At 42.9% G+C, this 18,499-nt stretch overlaps 1 protein-coding gene across 1 annotated transcript; it reads left to right on the top strand.

Moving 5' to 3' along the window:
• Window positions 1-6,983: 6,983 nt before the first annotated feature.
• LOC105008926 (toll-like receptor 13) lies at window positions 6,984-9,908 on the top strand. The gene is made up of 2 exons (XM_029123219.2): window positions 6,984-8,634; window positions 8,896-9,908. Exons 1-2 carry the CDS (start codon window positions 7,053-7,055, stop codon window positions 9,906-9,908), a joined length of 2,595 nt encoding a protein of 864 aa, XP_028979052.2. The 5' UTR covers window positions 6,984-7,052.
• Window positions 9,909-18,499: the final 8,591 nt, after the last annotated feature.

The following is an 18,499-nucleotide window of genomic DNA, read 5'->3' as shown; positions in this document are numbered from 1 at the left end:
ATAATCATAGTGTTGTTCCAAGTCATGATAAAACATGACTTGGAACAACACTGTAAAACATGATACAATATCTTCTTAATTCAGGGGCATCAATTCATTTCTTTACAAACTGTCCAAGCTGATCTGATGGAACCACAGTTGTATAATACAGTGGGGAGAACAAGTATTTGAAACACTGCCGATTTTGCAGGTTTTCCTACTTACAAAGCATGTAGAGGTCTGTAATTATTATCATAGGTACACTTCCACTGTGAGACTGAATCTAAAACCAAAATCCAGAAAATCACTTTGTATGATTTTTAATAATTAATTTGCATTTTATTGCATGACATAAGTATTTGATCACCTACCAACCAGTAAGAATTCCGGCTCTCACAGACCTGTTAGTTTTTCTTTAAGGAGCCCTCCTTTTCTCCACTCATAACCTGTATTAACTGCACCTGGTTGAACTAGTTACCTGTATAAAAGACACCTGTCCACACATTCAATCAAACAGACTCTAACCTCTCCACAATGGCCAAGACCAGAGAGCTGTGTAAGGACATCAGGGATAAAATTGTAGACCTGCACAAGGCTGGGATGGGCTACAGGACAATAGGCAAGCAGCTTGATGAGCAGGAAACAACTGTTGTCACAATTATTAGAAAAGATGACGATCTCCCTCGGTCTGGGGCTCCATGCAAGATCGCCCCTCGTGCGGCATCAATGATCATGAGGAAGGTGCGGGATCAGTCCAGAACTACACGGCAGGACCTGGTCAATGACCTGAAGAGAGCTGGGAACACAGTCTCAAAGAAAACCATTAGTAACACACTACGCCGTCATGGATTTAAATCCTGCAGCGCACACAAGGTCCCCCTGCTCAAGCCAGTGCTTGTTCAGACCCGTCTGAAGTTTCCCAATGTCCATCTGGATGATCCAGAGGAGGAATAGGAGAAGGTCATGTGGTCTGATGAGACAAAAATAGAGCTTTTTGGTCTAAACTACACTCTCCGTGTTTGGAAGAAGTAAAAGGATTAGTACAACCCCTCAGGCTTCTGAGCTTGAAACGGCGTCTGTTGGACCTGGCACCAGACTATCAATTACTTGCTAAAAGTTTGCCAGCATTAATTAAATGTTGGCTAAAACTGGAACAATGTAAAAAAAGTAATAAATCTATTGAGATGTAACTAAAGTTAGGGGAGCTAAAGTAGCCTATTTCACAATGGACTAAGCTAACATGTTAATTTACACAACTCAAAGACTACACTGACCTTCCTTTTTGACATGCTGTTGCCCCCTTTCTTTTCTTTCTCGTCTTTCTTTTTTTCATTTGAGGAAGCCAGATCTTTATTTACAATAGTAAGCTGAGATATCATTGATGCTCCCCCAGCAATCCTTCACTACTAGCAAGTAACGTTCGCGCCTGCACCGAACAATTTAATGTTTGTGTGTGTGTGTGTGTGGGGGGGGGGGGGGGGCTGTCAGTCAGTCAGTCACAGGCCGTTAGAATCACCCTAACTTCCCCCATACGGCGCCCCTGTCTACGGCCATGTTTGATCACATATCCCAACAGGCTGAAGACAATTCTTCTTAGGTATCAGAACAAAGGCATTCTGCCAATCAAGAAGTCACATGGATCAAGGTGCGTCATAGGACACTCTCTCCATATTGACGTAATTTAATTTGAGGATGCCCCTCCAGACAGAGAGAGACATTAGAGGGGGAAGAGACTAGTAAAACCCTGCTGAAGATAGCTCCCATAAACCCAGGGTGATGCTGCCCCATTTGAATCACCACTTGGGGCTTCTCAGCCACAGTCAAGACTTGAACCTAGACCGGGGTGGCCAATATACTGCTACATCTGTATCAAGGCACTCTGTGGCCTCATCCACACCGCAATACTGAGCTACTGTAAGCAGCAGAAAACATTTCCACAAGAAAGGACAGTAATCAATGTGGGTGGATTGATTTCCTGCCTGTTGGGCCCTGTCCGGGGCCTCCCCCAGATAGGGCCACAGTGTCACCGGACCCCCCTGTCTCAGCCCCAAGGTCTTACGCTGCTATATTATTGTGCTGTGGGAGTAGGGTCAGTTCTCCTTCTGCACCTTAAGTTCTCCTTCTCCACTATAAATCCTTGTAGATATAAGGAATGCATTTTTTAAATTTTCCGTGTCTCCTGGCGTTTTAAACTTAGGAGGACATGAGGTCCAGGCCCACACCTGCGGAGTAGCTGGCTTGAAAGACCCGTGGCTGTCCCTGACGATTTCAGCTGCCAAACGTGCTGATACCTCCCCCTTCCCCGTGTTGTCCCTGTCCTTGTCCATCTGGTCATGCTTCCAACCTGGACTAAGTTTAAATAGACTCTGGACTCAGCCCACATGCATTTATTATTTATTACAATTGTACTCTTAATATGTTCACCCGGCACAGCCAGAAGAAGACTGGTCATCCCTCTGAGTCTGGGTCCTCTCTAGGTTTCTTCCTAAATTCCAGCATTCTTAGGGAGTTTTTCCTTGCCACTGAAATTCAACACTGCCATTGTTTACTCCTTGGGGTTTAAAGAGTAAAAAAAGAAAGTTATGTTTACTATAAAAACTCTTGTTCATGGTTTGTACTTCATGTGTTCATTGATTCATATATTTTTTTTAAATAGTTCTCTTACTCTTGTTAACAGAAACATTAACCTGAAGCTCAATTCTGAGGCTGTTTCATAAATAGTTTGTTTTACACCTAAAACAGATACTTCTGATTTCAGGCTTATATTAAAAACTTCCGGTTTGCTCCACCCACTTCTGGTTTAAGCTGCGCCCTTTCCGAGTATGAATACAGATAGAGATTATTTAGTTGGTTGAACAGATACAGACAATGGTGTGCTCTCTCATTCCAAGTAATAAATATTTGTTGATCTGCCTAATAAAAATGTAACCCTACTCATTCTGCATTTAGATTAATTGTTACCCTAATATGTTGTTGTGCTAAAAAAAATGTGTTACAGGGGCACCATTCTTTAACCTGTTTCCCAAAAAGTTAGGATGCTGTGTAACATGTTAAGAAAAATGAAATGCAATGGTTTGCAAATAATTTAAACCCAATATATAGAAAGTGGTACATAAAAACATAATCAATTGTTGAAACTGATACATTTCATTGTTTCTTGAAAAATATATGCCCACTTTGAATTTGATGCCAGCAACATGTTTAATGTTAAGAAATTTACTGGAAGGAACATCTCACAACTGATTAGGTCCCAGAGAGGATGAGTCTTTCAGCAGTAAAGATGGGGAGGGGTTCACCACTCCATGAAAGACTGTGAAGGAAAATGGTGCATCAATTTAAGAATAACATTTCTCAACGTAAAATTGCAATAAGTTTGGGGATCTCATCATCCACAGTACATAATACTATTAAAAGATTTAGAGAATCCAGAGAATTCTCTGTAGGCAGGGGACAAGGCCGAAAACCAATATTGGACGGCAGTGATCTTCGGGCGGCACTGCATTAAAAACAGATACGATTCTGTAGTGGACATCACTGTATGGGCTCAGGAACACATACAGAAACCATTGTCTGTGAGCACAGTATCTAGTTGCATCTACAAATGCAAGTTAAAACTCTATCATGCAAAGAAGAAACCATATATAAAACCATATAGAAGATACAGAAACCATGTATAAAAAAGATACAGAAACGGTGCCACCTTCTTTGGGCCCAAGCGCATTTAAGATGGACTGAGGCAAAGTGGAAAACTGTCCTGTTGTCTGACAAATCAACAATGTAAATAATTTTGTGGAATCATGAACGCCACTTCCTCCAGACTAAAGAGGAGAGGGACTATCCTGTTTGTCATCAGCACACAGTTCAAACGCCAGCATCCGTGATGGTATGGGGGTGCATTAGTGTACAAGGCACCATTAATGCTAAACAAGGTATACAGGTTTTGGAGCAAGATATGTTGCCATCCAGATGGCATCTTTTTCAAGGAGGGCCTCACTAATTTCAGCAAGACAATGCCAAACCACATTCTGCACGTGTTACAACAGCATGGCTCCATAGTAAAATAGTCTGGGTGCTAAACTGGCCTGCCTGCAGTCTAGACCTGTCACCCATTGAAAACCTTTGGCGCATTATGACAAAAAATACTACAATGGAGATCTACAAATACTACAAATGAAATCCTATATCAAGCAAGAATGGAAAAACATTTCACACTAAAACTATAGGAATTGGTATTGTTAAAAGAAGCGGTGATGCAACACTGTGGTAAACATGGACCTGTCCCAACTTTTTTGAAACATGTTGCTGACATTCGAAACGGGCATGTATTTTTCCAAAAGTAATAACATTTCTCAGTTTCTACATTTGACAGGTTGTTTTTTAACTATTGTCAATAGAATATAAGGAGAAATGATTTGCACATCATTGCATTCTGTTTTTATTTGCATTTTACGCAGCGTCCCAACCTGTTTGGGAATGGGATTGTAATATCCCAGATAATTACTGCTAGCCTCTCTGCGCCAACGGCCTACCCCTTGTACTTTAGTTTATCTGTTTATTTTCTAATTTGCTTTAATAAACACAGTCAGGCACAGCATCCAGACTTGCTTTTGTATCTTTGTCTCTTGGCATCCTACAATGTTTTCCGTATATATACACTCACCAGCCACTTCATTAGCTACACCCTTCTAGTAGCAGGCTGGACCCCCTTTTGTCTTCAGAACTGCCTTAATTCTCGGCAGGCTGTTAAACAATTCTCAGATTGTACTTAGGGGCCAAAAGTGTGCCAAGAAAAATACCCCCCCCATCATTACACCACCACCACTAGCCTGGACCATTGATACCTGGCAGGATGGATCCATGCTTTCAAGCTGTTTACGTAAAATTCCAACACTACCATCTGAATGTCGCAGCAGGAATCGGGACTCATCAGGCCAGGCAAAGTTTTTCCAATCCAATGTGCCTTGCAAATATATATCGGATTTTGTCTGGTATACCCTGGGGACATACCGAGACAAAATCAAGAGAGCCATGTATGCTTGGAAGTCTGTCCAGTCAACCTCCTTCCAGTTGTCTTTGTAAACGCATCTCCCCTCCAAGTTGGTTATGTTTATCTCAACAATTTCAGCTGCCTCTATCAGGAACAGTTTTGGTTGCCTCTATCAGGAAGCAGGATTTTATGTCATCAACCCGGTATATGGCGTTTCTTGTTGGCCCTGGGGTCATCCTGAAAATCTCTGTAGCCGATGGCCATCCTCTCCTCTCAGGTGGGGATGAAGACCAGGACAAATTCCCATTCTTTGACTAAAATGTAACAACAACCTCTGCAGGGCCCTCTTCCTCATCACCGGACCTCTTCCTCATCACTGGATTGTTCCACATCGGTTGTCTCTTGGTCTGGATCATATTCTGTGTTGCCTTTAACTTCTGATACTTCCTCCTCTAATGCATCTTCACTGTCAGTTTCCTGGACTTTATCCTCCTCACCAGCTTCATCATCAAAGATATGATCAAAAGCCTCACATAAAGTATATCATTTGGTCATTGTGCTGACACAGAATGAATTGTGAGCAAGGCCTCAAGAATGCTTTATATACCATAGCTGCGAGATAGCAGATATTATTGAAACATCGTTGCAATTGTGTTTGTGAGAATGCCAACAGGTTTTTGTTGCTGTGGGGGAAAGATTGTATTGGGGTTCCCATGGAAGCCAAGAATGCGAATGAGGTGTGTGTGTGTGCACGCGTGCTGAAACACACAGGCATGTGGGCATCTGGGAGAGGAAGTGCGTCCATCGCATGAATGGACATGTGCCTAAAATAAAATGTATGTAGTAAATGTAGTCTCACCCATTCATTTCTAATGATGGGATATTTATGACTAGAAACACCACAGGTGTACAACAAATTATCAACCTTTATTTTTTCTGTTCAGATGCTCTGTGTGTAACCTTATGACTATCAGATTAAATGAAATTCTTTCCCATAAATCAGATTAAATAAACGTGTTTCCCTTTTCAATGGTCACACTGTTGCACCGCAAAATATTTTACAACAATACGTGAAAAAACTGATTTTTATTTTCTAACCTGAAGATGTCACTTTTGAGTCAATGTTTTGAGTGTTTCGTAAACCCGTGACACGTTTTGTTTTAGAGCAGGGGAGTCCAAACCATTCCATGGAGGGCCATGTGTCTGCAGGTTTTTGGTTTTTCCTATAAATTGGTTCCCAGTTCAGACCTAAGAAACCAGGTGAGGGTAGAAACTAACCAATCAGTAGCCTAATTAGTCAATCAAGTACAAGGAGAGAGCGAAAACCTGCAGACACTCGGCCCTCTGTGGAATAGTTTGGACACCCCTGTTTTAGAGAGTTGTTCTGTCCATCACTAGTATTTCCAGAACTTTCCAGAGCAGTTTGTGCCCATTACACACATACATACTGTCAAAAAGTGAACTAAGAGAAATAGCACTTCACTACATCACCCCTGCTGCAAACACATAATAAGCGATACACACACATGAATCTAAGTTGCGTTTGAAATACATTTTGGTCACTAGCATCTCCTAATGAATTAACCAAAACTAAATCAAGACGTTTAGCAGCCCAATAAGAGTTTACACTACTTTGCTTTAGAAATATATATTTATCAGGATAATAAATCAAAGGTACACATATTTAACAAATGTTTTATTACAATTCAGATTTCCTTACAAACTGAAGATTTTTTTGTGACACTCAACAAACTTCTGAAATCTGAAGCCCAAGTCCTCTTCTTCTGTTTTTATTTTAAGGAACTGAAAAGAGAGATTTTAAATTAGACTGCTATGTACTGCAGAAAGGTTCATCTACTCATTCTGTGCATGTGGAGATCAACTCTTTTTTTTTTTGACTGTTGAACATTTAAAACAAATTGTACTTTTGGAACCATAAAAACCAAGATAATGACTTTATAAGCATGAAAAACAATCCAGTGGACAGCGAAAGGGCAGAATATTGGAATAACAGAAAGCAGTGATCGTCTGACAAAAAAAAGAAAAACACCATTCTGTTTGCATGCGTTGACTGAAATTGGAAGAGATGAGGGTTGTGTTTTTCAAAACTGTCCTCCTGTTACTGTGGATTCTGAGGGTAAATGGATGGATGCATTCTAAATGCAACATTTATGACTACGTTGATGACATGCCAGACAGAGATTGCTTACAAGGCTATTCAAAAGGTCTCATAGCTTCCTGTAAATATGTCACAGACATCGAAGAAGATCTACATGGACTCCCTCAAAACATCAATAATCTCTGCATATCCATGACTATGGATGAAAATGGTATCATGTCTCTAGATTTTTTCTCTCAGTTTCACGACCTGGAATACTTGGATATTAATGGCTGTTTTTCACAAATCCTTCCAACTGGAAATAGCCAGGCTCTTTCAAATCTGGAATATATGAGGTTACAAGCACTGTGGGTGACTGGGTGCTGTGATTGTAATGTTGGGTCTAACACATTCAGATATCTAGTGAAGCTAAGTAATTTGACCATATCCAAATTTAGGTTATCATCAATGGCACCAGATGTGTTTAATGGCATACCTAATTTACGAAATGTCTCCATTGGTAACTCCTGTGTAAAAGATTTGTCAGAGATACTATGCAGATTAATGTATATAAAGTCACTTACTGATTTAGTCATAGAGGCACAGGAAATACAGACATTAAATCAATCAAATTGCCCAATCTTAAACACAAATGAGAGCATGACACCTGTTTTTAACAACCTAACAGGGTGTTCTTTAATATTTGGTGAAATAACACATATAGAGGAAGGTGCTCTGGATTGTTTTAAGAACCTGGAAAAATTCAGTTCTTACCTAAACGAGGAACTGCTACTACAACTGCCCCTGTCTGGAATAAAGCAAATTCATTTGTTGAGATACTTTGGTAGTGAACACATTGATTTTAGAAGCATCTGTAATCTAGTGTTTTTGCTTTCAATCAAAAAATTAGAATTTAATACAAACTATCCAATCAGCTTTTCAATGTACCATGTTGACTTGTGCGTAGGACTGGAATCTATTGTTCTTACTAGAACTCTTCATTTCTATACATCCATCTCCCAAATTAAATGGAATTTTATTTCCACTCTTAAGAACGTTACATACTTATCTGTATATGACCGCACAGAAAACAGTCTTGATTTGTGCTCCTTCCAAAAACAACCAATCACATGGTTAAATAAACTTGTTTTATATTTGAACATACAATTTTTTTTTTCAAATCAATTTAGTTGTCTTGTAAACCTGTTATACCTTAAATATAAAAGTAAATTATCAAATATTGAAGACTTTGCTTTCCTGGGCTTGAGACTTCTGGAGTACTTAGACCTGTCAAATAATAACATTACACACATCCATGCAAATACATTTTATGGTTTATATAGTTTGATTTGGTTGGATCTCAGGGAAAATCCACTTATTCACAATACTGAGGCACTGTCTTTCACACATCTTACATCTTTAAGAGAAGTGTTTCTTGGGAAATTGAACAGTCCACTAAGAGAACCTGTGATAAAGCTAAATCTAACACTGATATTTGGTGACATTTTGAGTCAACTGACTCAGCTGTATATTACTTCAAGTATGAGGCCAATGTATTTGATTATTGGCAGTAACATTGAATCCAAACAGAACATGAGTCTTATACTGAAAGGCCAGACTGTGTCCTTTGAGGACTGTGGACGACCATTCTTTAAGTCTGTAATCCATCTTGATGTTTATGCTGAAGAATTCCTTTGTGGATCTGAATTCATGGGAAAGTATTTCAAATCTGTGGAGACATTTGTGTACAGATCAAAGCTTTCAGCTAAAAGTTATGATATGACAACGATTAATCAACTGATTCAGCTACAGAAACTGACTCTATATTCAGTGGATCTTATACAACAACCTTCTGCTGACATCATTTTCCACAACCTGACAAAGTTGGAGGTTCTGAAACTTTTAGACTGCAAGATTTATTCTATGGAGGGTAGTTTAACTAAAGATTTAAAATCTTTAAAAAGATTGCATTTACACATTGAGAACATATATAATGTATTCTACAGCTTTACTGAATCTCTTTCTGGTCTTAAGTATTTGCTATTTAATGAGTTACATTTGTTTTGCAGTTGTGACAATGCTTGGCTTATTGCATGGGCAAAGAGGAACAGGCAGGTTGAAGTGATCTTGACTTCTTTTAGACACATTATGTGGGACAACTTGACATGCTTGTCAGACAATGGAATAGACACACCTAACTTTGTCAAGTACACAGAAGCCAACTGCACAACAGAGATAGACTTTATTCTCTTTACTGTGACTGGCCTGGGAGTCCTGTTCTTCATGCTGGTGGTGTTTCTCCATAACCTGTCTGGCCACTACCTTCTTCCCCTCTACCACATCACTCTTGGCTGGCTGTCAGAGGCCATGAGATCCAACACCAGGGGGCGCTACGACTACGACACCTTTGTCTCCTACAGCGGGAAGGACGAGCTCTGGGTGGTGGAGGAGCTGCTGCCCAACCTGGAGCAGAGGGGTCCCCCTTTCCTGAACCTCTGTCTGCACAGCAGGGACTTCCAGCTGGGGAAGGACATTGTGGAGAACATCACAGACAGCCTCTACCGGAGCCGCCACACCCTCTGTCTGGTCAGCCGCCACTACCTTCACAGTAACTGGTGCTCCCTGGAGATGAAGCTGGCCACCGCCAGACTGCAGGTGGAGCAAAGAGACATCCTCCTCCTGGTCTTCCTGGAGAAGATCCCCCCTCGCTGGCTCTCAGCCCACCACAGACTGGCTCGTCTGGTGAAGACCAGGACCTATCTGGACTGGCCTCAGGACCCCCATCAGCACCAGGCATTCTGGGACAGACTGTGGGAGAAACTGAAACCTCCCACTGAGGCTTGATTTTACAATATAAAATTAAAGTTGCATGTTAAGGCTAAGGTATATTGGAAGGTGTGTGGAGATATAGAAAATGTGTACTTTGAAGTCCGAATTCTAACTTTTTAAAAATCTGTAAACATCTTATCGCTAACATGTTTTTACATACTTTGTGTAGAGTAGGAACCGAAAAGGTCTGTTTGTGGTTTTGTTCTTTTTAAAGGTAATTTTTTTTATTTCTTGTGTACTGAAAACTTCAAATTATTAGTAAATGACCAATGACCAGGGGTGGAAAGAGTACTGGAAAACCCTACTCAAGTAGAAGTACTGTTACTTAAATGAAATTGTAATCAATTAGTATGAAATATTTTGTATTCTCCTTTAACAAGAATGGAAGTTCATGTTAGAAGGTTGTGGCAGTTGAATGCAAGCTTCACAAACAAATTAAAATAAAAAATACTATGTACTACTGCAGAGGCATCGTTAGGCCTGGGCGTCCAGGGTTATAGCCCTAGATCTTTTATGAATAGCCCCAGATCTCAAATTATTCATATTTATTTATGCTTTCCTTTTGATGAAACATACCGTCTCAACAAAAGAGTGTCACATTAAAAGTGGAAAAAGTTCTGAAATGATTTATCTTTGTCTTATACTTTAACATCACAAAAACCTGGCATTTTAACAAGGGTGTGTAGACTTGTTATATCCACTGTACGTGTTCTTAAGAGTCCTTAATATAAAGTATTACCAAAATGTCTAATTTGCTATTCCACCATTTGTCCCCACTCCAATTTCTCCCTGACTATTAATGCACAATTTACGCCGTCAGTTGTCCTTACACCCTTGACACGTATACATACACCGGAAGTGGAGTCATCCACCATTTGGAAAACATTTCATGTGCCATCTCAAAGAGGAACAAATATTTTGTGGATTTCGGCAAATACGGGACTCACGGTTTGGTTTCAAATGAAGAAAAATCCTGGCGTACATTTGCCTGGTATTCCGGCATTAGGCTAGTATGGTCACTCCCCACGTGTCAGTTTTTCCAAAGAAATTGTACCTCGGGCGCTGTGGGTACCTCTGACCATTCCCTTTGACTCTGTCAAATGTTAAGATAGTCTCTTCATCTCCACGTTGACTGAATATTTTTAAAATGAAGAAAGAAAGAGGGGGAGAAGGCAGACGTGAGGCCGGTATAAAATCCTAACTTTTACATGGCCTCCACCAATTTAAGTATTACTGTAGGCATGTTGACTGATAATTTTCAGCAATGACAGCAGTATTGTATTTCTTCATAACATTTTTAGGGACCAATATCATACGATTATTTTTAGTCTTTTCTATTAAGAAATTAATGGGATCAAATCCACACATTTGTTTACCTAAACTTGCATTACTTGACTTTTGATAGGAACACATCCTCCAATAATAATCATAGTGTTGTTCCAAGTCATGATAAAACATGACTTGGAACAACACTGTAAAACATGATACAATATCTTCTTAATTCAGGGGCATCAATTCATTTCTTTACAAACTGTCCAAGCTGATCTGATGGAACCACAGTTGTATAATACAGTGGGGAGAACAAGTATTTGAAACACTGCCGATTTTGCAGGTTTTCCTACTTACAAAGCATGTAGAGGTCTGTAATTATTATCATAGGTACACTTCCACTGTGAGAGACTGAATCTAAAACCAAAATCCAGAAAATCTCCAGACCTGAACCCAATAGAAAATCTTTGGAGGGAGCTGAAAAGTCTGTATTGCCCAGCGACAGCCCCGAAACCTGAAGGATCTGGAGGTCTGCATGGAGGAGTGGGCCAAAATCCCTGCTGCAGTGTGCGAACCTGGTCAAGAACTACAGGAAATTTATGTAATTGCAAACAAAGTTTCTGTACTAAATATTAAGTCCTGCTTTTCTGATGTATCAAAAACATATGTCATGCAATTAAATGCAAATACATTTTTAAAAAATCATACAATGTGATTTTCTGGATTTTTGTTTTAGATTCCGTCACAGTTGAAGAGTACCAATGATAAAAGTTACTGACTTCTACATGCTTTGTAAGTTGGAATACCTGCAAAATCGGCAGTGTATCAAATACTTGTTCTCCCCACTGTATATACTGTGTTGGTTATTGAAAACATGGAAACATTGGAAACCCTTTTGACAAAACATACAGTCTCAACAGAAGAGTGTCTCTAAAACACTGGAAACACTTTTGATGAAACATACAGTCTCAACAGAAGAGTGTCTCTAAAACATTGGAAACCCTTTTGATGAAACATACAGTCTCAACAGAAGAGTGTCTCTAAAACATTGGAAACCCTTTTGATGAAACATACAGTCTCAACAGAAGAGTGTCTCTGAAACACTGGAAACCCTTTTGAAGAAACATACAGTCTCAACAGAAGAGTGTCTCTGAAACATTGGAAACCCTTTTGATGAAACATACAGTCTCAACAGAAGAGTGTCTCTGAAACACTGGAAACCCTTTTGATGAAACATACAGTCTCAACAGAAGAGTGTCTCTGAAACACTGGAAACCCTTTTGATGAAACATACAGGCTCAACAGAAGAGTGTCTCTGAAATATTGGAAACCCTTTTGATGAAACATACAGTCTCAACAGAAGAGTGTCTCTGAAACATTGGAAACCCTTTTGATGAAAAATACTGTCTCAACAGAAGAGTGTCTCTGAAACACTGGAAACCCTTTTCATGAAACATACAGTCTCAACAGAAGAGTGTCTCTGAAACATTGGAAACCCTTTTGATGAAACATACAGTCTCAGGACAGAAAGACATGGATTGGCTGCCGAAACCACCTCCTCACTTCGTCATGGTGAAATAACTCATGTTAATGGACTCATTCTTAAGATATTATTTCAGAATAAAAGTCCCCTATTTTGCATCTATTTAGTCTTTGTGTTTTGGTTGTTGTGGGTCTCAGCTGGTCACAATAATGAAATAAATCCCACAGACCCCCTGCCATTATGCCTACTGACATACTCCTTCCGTTGGGAGTAGGGCTGGTTCAGGGGTATGGGGATGGACAGACAGGGAGTAGGGCTGGTTCAGGGGTATGGGGATGGACAGACAGGGAGTAGGGCTGGTTCAGGGGTATGGGGATGGACAGACAGGGAGTAGGGCTGGTTCAGGGGTATGGGGATGGACAGACAGGGAGTAGGGCTGGTTCAGGGGTATGGGGATGGACAGACAGGGAGTAGGGCTGGTTCAGGGGTATGGGTTGGACAGACAGACAGGGAGTAGGAATGGTTAGGGGTATGAGGAGGGACAGACAGGGAGTAGGAATGGTTAGGGGTATGGGGATGGGCAGACAGGGAGTAGGGCTGGTTCAGGGTGATGGGGACAGGGCTTCTGAGCTTGAAACGACGTCTGTTGGACCTGGCACAAGACTATCAATTACTTGCTTAAAGTTTGCCAGCATTAATTAAATGTTGGAAAAAACTGGAGCAATGTAAAAATGTAATACATTTATTGAGATATAACTAAAGTTAGGGGAGCTAAAGTAGCCTATATCACAATTGACTAAGCTAACATGTTTATTTATACAACTCAAAGACTACACTGACCTTCCTTTTTGACATGATGTTGCCCCCTTTCTTTTCTCTCTCGTCTTTCTTTTTCTTCTTTTCATTTGAGGAAGCCAGATCATTATTTACAATAGTAAGCTGAGATATCATTGATGCTCCCCCAGCAATCCTTCACTACTAGCAAGTAACGTTTGCGCCTGCACGGAACAATGTAATGTTTGTGTGTGTGTGGGGGGGGGTGGGGGGGGGGTCCATCCATCCATCTTCTTCCGCTTATTCGGGGCCGGGTCGCGGGGGCAGCAGTGTAAGCAGGCATGCCCAGACTTCCCTCTCCCCAGACACTTCCTCTAGCTCTTCCGGGGGGACACCGAGGCGTTCCCAGGCCAGCCGGGAGACATAGTCCCTCCAGCGTGTCCTAGGTCTTCCCCTGGGTCTCCTCTCGGTGGGACGGGACCGGAACACCTTCCCAGGAAGGCGTTCCGGAGGCATCCGAAAAAGATGCCCAAGCCACCTCAGCTGACCCCTCTCGATGTGGAGGAACAGCGGCTCTACTCTGAGCTCCTCCCGGGTGACCGAGCTTCTCACCCTATCTCTAAGGGATCGCCCGGCCACCCTGCGGAGAAATCGATCGCCCGGCCACCCTGCTCATTTCGGCCGCCTGTATCCGGGATCTTGTCCTTTCGGTCATGACCCAAAGCTCATGACCATAGGTGAGAGTAGGAACGTAGATTGACTGGTAAATCGAGAGCTTCGCCTTGCGGCTCAGCTCTTTCTTCACCACGACAGACCGATACATCGACTGCATTACTGCAGAAGCTGCACCGATCCGTCTGTCAATCTCCCGTTCCATCCTTCCCTCACTCGTGAACAAGACCCCTAGATACTTAAACTCCTCCACTTGAGGCAGGCACTCTCCACCAACCTGAAGTGGGCAAGCCACCCTTTTCCGACTGAGGACCATGGCCTCGGATTTGGAGGTACTGATTTTCATCCCCACCGCTTCACACTCGACTGCAAACCGTCCCAGTGCATGCTGAAGGTCCTGGTTAGAAGGGGCCAACACGACAACATCATCTGCAAAGAGCAGAGACGAAATTGTGTGGTCCCCAAACCTGACACCCTCCGGCCCCTGGCTGCGCCTAGAAATTCTGTCCATAAAAATTACGAACAGAACCGGTGACAAAGGGCAGCCCTGCCGGAGTCCAACATGCACTGGGAACAAGTCTGACTTACTGCCGGCAATGCGGACCAAGCTCCTGCTTCGGTTGTACAGGGACCTGACTGCCCTTAGCAAAGGACCCAGGACCCCATATTCCCCAAGCACCCTCCACAAGATGCCGCGAGGGACACAGTCGAATGCCTTCTCCAAATCCACAAAACACATGTGGATTGGTTGGGCAAACTCCCATGAACCCTCCAACACCCCGTAGAGGGTATAGAGCTGGTCCAGTGTTCCACGGCCCGGACGAAAACCACACTGTTCCTCCTGAATCCGAGGTTCTACTATCGGCCGTATTCTTCTCTCCAGAACCCTGGCATATACTTTCCCGGGGAGGCTGAGAAGAGTGATCCCCCTATGGTTGAAACACACCCTCCGGTCCCCCTTCTTAAAAAGAGGGACCACCACCCCGGTCTGCCATCCCAGTGGCACTGTCCCCGACCGCCACGCGATGTTGCACAGGCGTGTCAACCAAGACAGCCCCACAACATCCAGAGACTTGAGGTACTCAGGGCGGATCTCATCCACCCCCGGTGCCTTGCCACCGAGAAGTTTCTTGACCACCTCTGTGACTTCAGCCCGGGTGATGGACGAGTCCACCTCTGAGCCCTCATCCTCTGCTTCCTCAATGGAAGACGTGTCAGCGGGATTGAGGAGATCCTCGAAGTACTCCTTCCACCGCCCGACGACATCCTCAGTTGAGGTCAACAGCTGCCCACCTCTACTGTAAACAGCGTTGGTAGGGCACTGTTTCCCTCTCCTGAGGCGCCGGATGGTTTGCCAGAATCTCTTTGAGGCCAGCCGATAGTCCTTCTCCATGGCCTCACCAAACTCCTCCCAGGCCCGAGTTTTTGCCTCCACAACCACCCGGGCTGCAGCCCTTTTGGCCTGTCGGTACCCGTCAGCTGCCTCAGGAGTCCCACAAGCCAACCAGGCCTGATAGGACTCCTTCTTCAGCTTGACGGCATCCCTTACTTCCGGTGTCCACCACCGGGTTCGGGGATTGCCGCCTCGACAGGCACCGGAGACCTTACGGCCACAGCTCCGAGCGGCCGCTTCGACAATGGCGGTGGAGAACATGGTCCACTCGGACTCAATATCTCCAACCTCCCTCGGGATCCAGCCGAAACTCTGCCGGAGGTGGGAGTTAAAGATCTCTCTGACAGGAGACTCGGCCAGACGTTCCCAGCAGACCCTTACAGTACGCTTGGTCCAGCTTCCTCCCCCGCCATCGGATCCAACTCACCACCAGGTGGTGATCAGTTGACAGCTCCGCCCCCCTCTTCACCCGAGTGTCCAAGACATACGGCCGCAGGTCAGATGAGACGACAACAAAGTCGATCATCGACCTGCGGCCTAGGGTGTCCTGGTGCCACGTGCACTGATGGACACCCTTATGCTTGAACATGGTGTTCGTTATGGACAAACTGTGGCTAGCACAGAAGTCCAATAACTGAACACCACTCGGGTTCAGATCCGGGGGGCCGTTCCTCCCAATCACGCCCCTCCAGGTGTCACTGTCGTTGCCCACGTGGGCGTTGAAGTCCCCCAGTAGAACAATAGAGTCCCCAGTTGGAGCACTTTCCAGCACCCCTCCCAGAGACTCCAAGAAGGTCGGGTACTCTGCACTGCCGTTCGGCCCGTAGGCACAAACAACAGTGAGAGACCTATCCCCGACCCGTAGGCGCAGGGAAACGACCCTCTCGTTCACCGGGGTAAACTCCAACACATGGCAGCAGAGCTGGGGAGCTATAAGCAAACCCACACCAGCCCGCCGCCTCTCACCATGGTCAACTCCAGAGTGGTGAAGAGTCCATCCTCTCTCAAGTAGTGTGGTTCCAGAGCCCAAGCCGTGCGTAGAGGTGATTCCACTATAAGTTCTCCTTCTCCACTATAAATCCTTGTAGATATATAATTTTCCCTGTCTCCTGGCGTTTTAAACTTAGGAAGACATGAGGTCCAGGCCCACTCCTGCGGAGTAGCTGGCTTGAAAGACCTGTGGCTGTCCCTGTCCAAAGTCCTCCTGGTTGTGTTGCAGATCAAGACGATACCTGACGATTTCAACTGCCAAACGTGCTGATACCTCCCCCTTCCCCGTGTTGTCCCTGTCCTTGTCCATCTGGTCATGCTTCCAAACTGGACTAAGTTTAAATAGACTCTGGACTCAGCCCACATGCATTTATTATTTATTATAATTGTACTCTTAATATGTTCACCCGGCACAGCCAGAAGAGGACTGGTCACCCCTCTGAGCCTGGGTCCTCTCTAGGTTTCTTCCTAATTTCCGGCCTTCTTAGGGAGATTTTCCTTGCCACTGAAATTCAACACTACCGTTGTTCGCTCCTTGGGGTTTAAAGAGTAAAAAAAGAAAGTTATGTTTATGTCACAAAAGGTGGTGTAGTGCAGTGTTGCAAGAGCAAGGAACCAGGTGCAGGCAGGTGTAGTCGGTGTAGTCTTTAATTTATAAGAAATAAACAAACACAGAGCACAAATCACACAAAAGCAAAGGGCTGACTAAAGCAGCAAAAACAACTAAGAAATGATACAAGTACTTACACTAAATGGCAACACACACAACATCCAAACATGACAATGAGCCACAATGTGGGTAGCAGAGGGGAAACATACATACACATACAAATTAGCTAGATTGGGACCTGGTGTGGAAGATTGGAAACATGTGACAGTCCGGGATGTGTTCGTGAGATATGGAAACTGAGAAACTATGGCACGGTGGCGCTGCTGCTCACCGCACCATGACAGTTTACTATAAAAACTCTTGTTCATGGTTTGTACTTCATGTGTTCATTGATTCATATATATTTTTTTTTTACTTTAAAAAAACTTTAAATAGTTCTCTTACTCTTGTTAACAGAAACATTAACCTGAAGCTCAATTCTGAGGCTGTTTCATAAATAGTTTGTTTTTCACCTAAAACAGATACTTCTGATTTCAGGCTTATATTAAAAACTTCCGGTTTGCTCCACCCACTTCTGGTTTAAGCCGCGCCCTACACACTTTTACTTGAGACAGGTCAAAATAAAAGTCCCGTCTCTTCACACATGCGCACAATTAACTCTTGCACAATTTTGGGTATACAACAGTCAGTATCATAATTAAACAACATAATATAACATAAATGATGAGAACACATAACTCAACAGTTACCCTAATATGTTGTTGTGCTAAAAAAAATGTGTTACAGAAGCACCATTCTTCAACCCATTTCCCAAAAAGTTAGGATGCTGTGTAAAATGTTAAGAAATATTAAATGCAATGTTTGCAAATAATTTAAACCCAATATATAGAAAGTGGTATATAAAAACATAATCATGTTACATTTCATTGTGTCTTGAAAAATATATGCCCACTTTGAATTTGATGCCAGCAACATGTTTAATGTTAAGAAATTTACTGGAAGGAACATCTCACAACTGATTAGGTCCCAGAGAGGATGAGTCTTTCAGCAGTAAAGATGGGGAGGGGTTCACCACTCCGTGAAAGACTGTGAAGGAAAATGGTGCATCAATTTAAGAATAACATTTCTCAACCTAAAATTGCAATGAGTTTGGGGATCTCATCATCCACATTACATAATATAATTAAAATGTTCAGAGAATCCAGAGAAATCTCTATAGGCAGGGGACAAGGCCGAAAACCAATATTGGACGGCTGTGATCTTCAGGAGGCACTGCATTAAAAACAGATACGATTCTGTAGTGGACATCACTGTATGGGCTCAGGAACACATACGGAAACAATTGTCTGTGAGCACAGTATCTAGTTGCATCTACAAATGCAAATTAAAACTCTACCATGCAAAGAAGAAACCAT

The sequence above is a fragment of the Esox lucius genome, chromosome 11 (assembly GCF_011004845.1).
Source record: "Esox lucius isolate fEsoLuc1 chromosome 11, fEsoLuc1.pri, whole genome shotgun sequence".
Lineage (NCBI taxonomy): Eukaryota > Metazoa > Chordata > Actinopteri > Esociformes > Esocidae > Esox > Esox lucius.
The sequence above is the reverse complement of the archived record's forward strand: the minus strand, read 5'-3'. Positions and strand labels throughout refer to the sequence as shown.

What these genes read in the sequence shown, in the direction of transcription:
- LOC105008926 (XM_029123219.2), top strand. Translation starts at nt 7,053, where the DNA reads ATGAGGGTTGTGTTTTTCAAAACTGTCCTCCTGTTACTGTGGATTCTG. An exon ending in AATGTATTTGATTATTGGCA is followed by an intron (nt 8,635 to 8,895) that starts GTAACATTGAAT and finishes CTCTATATTCAG; the next exon opens with TGGATCTTATACAACAACCT.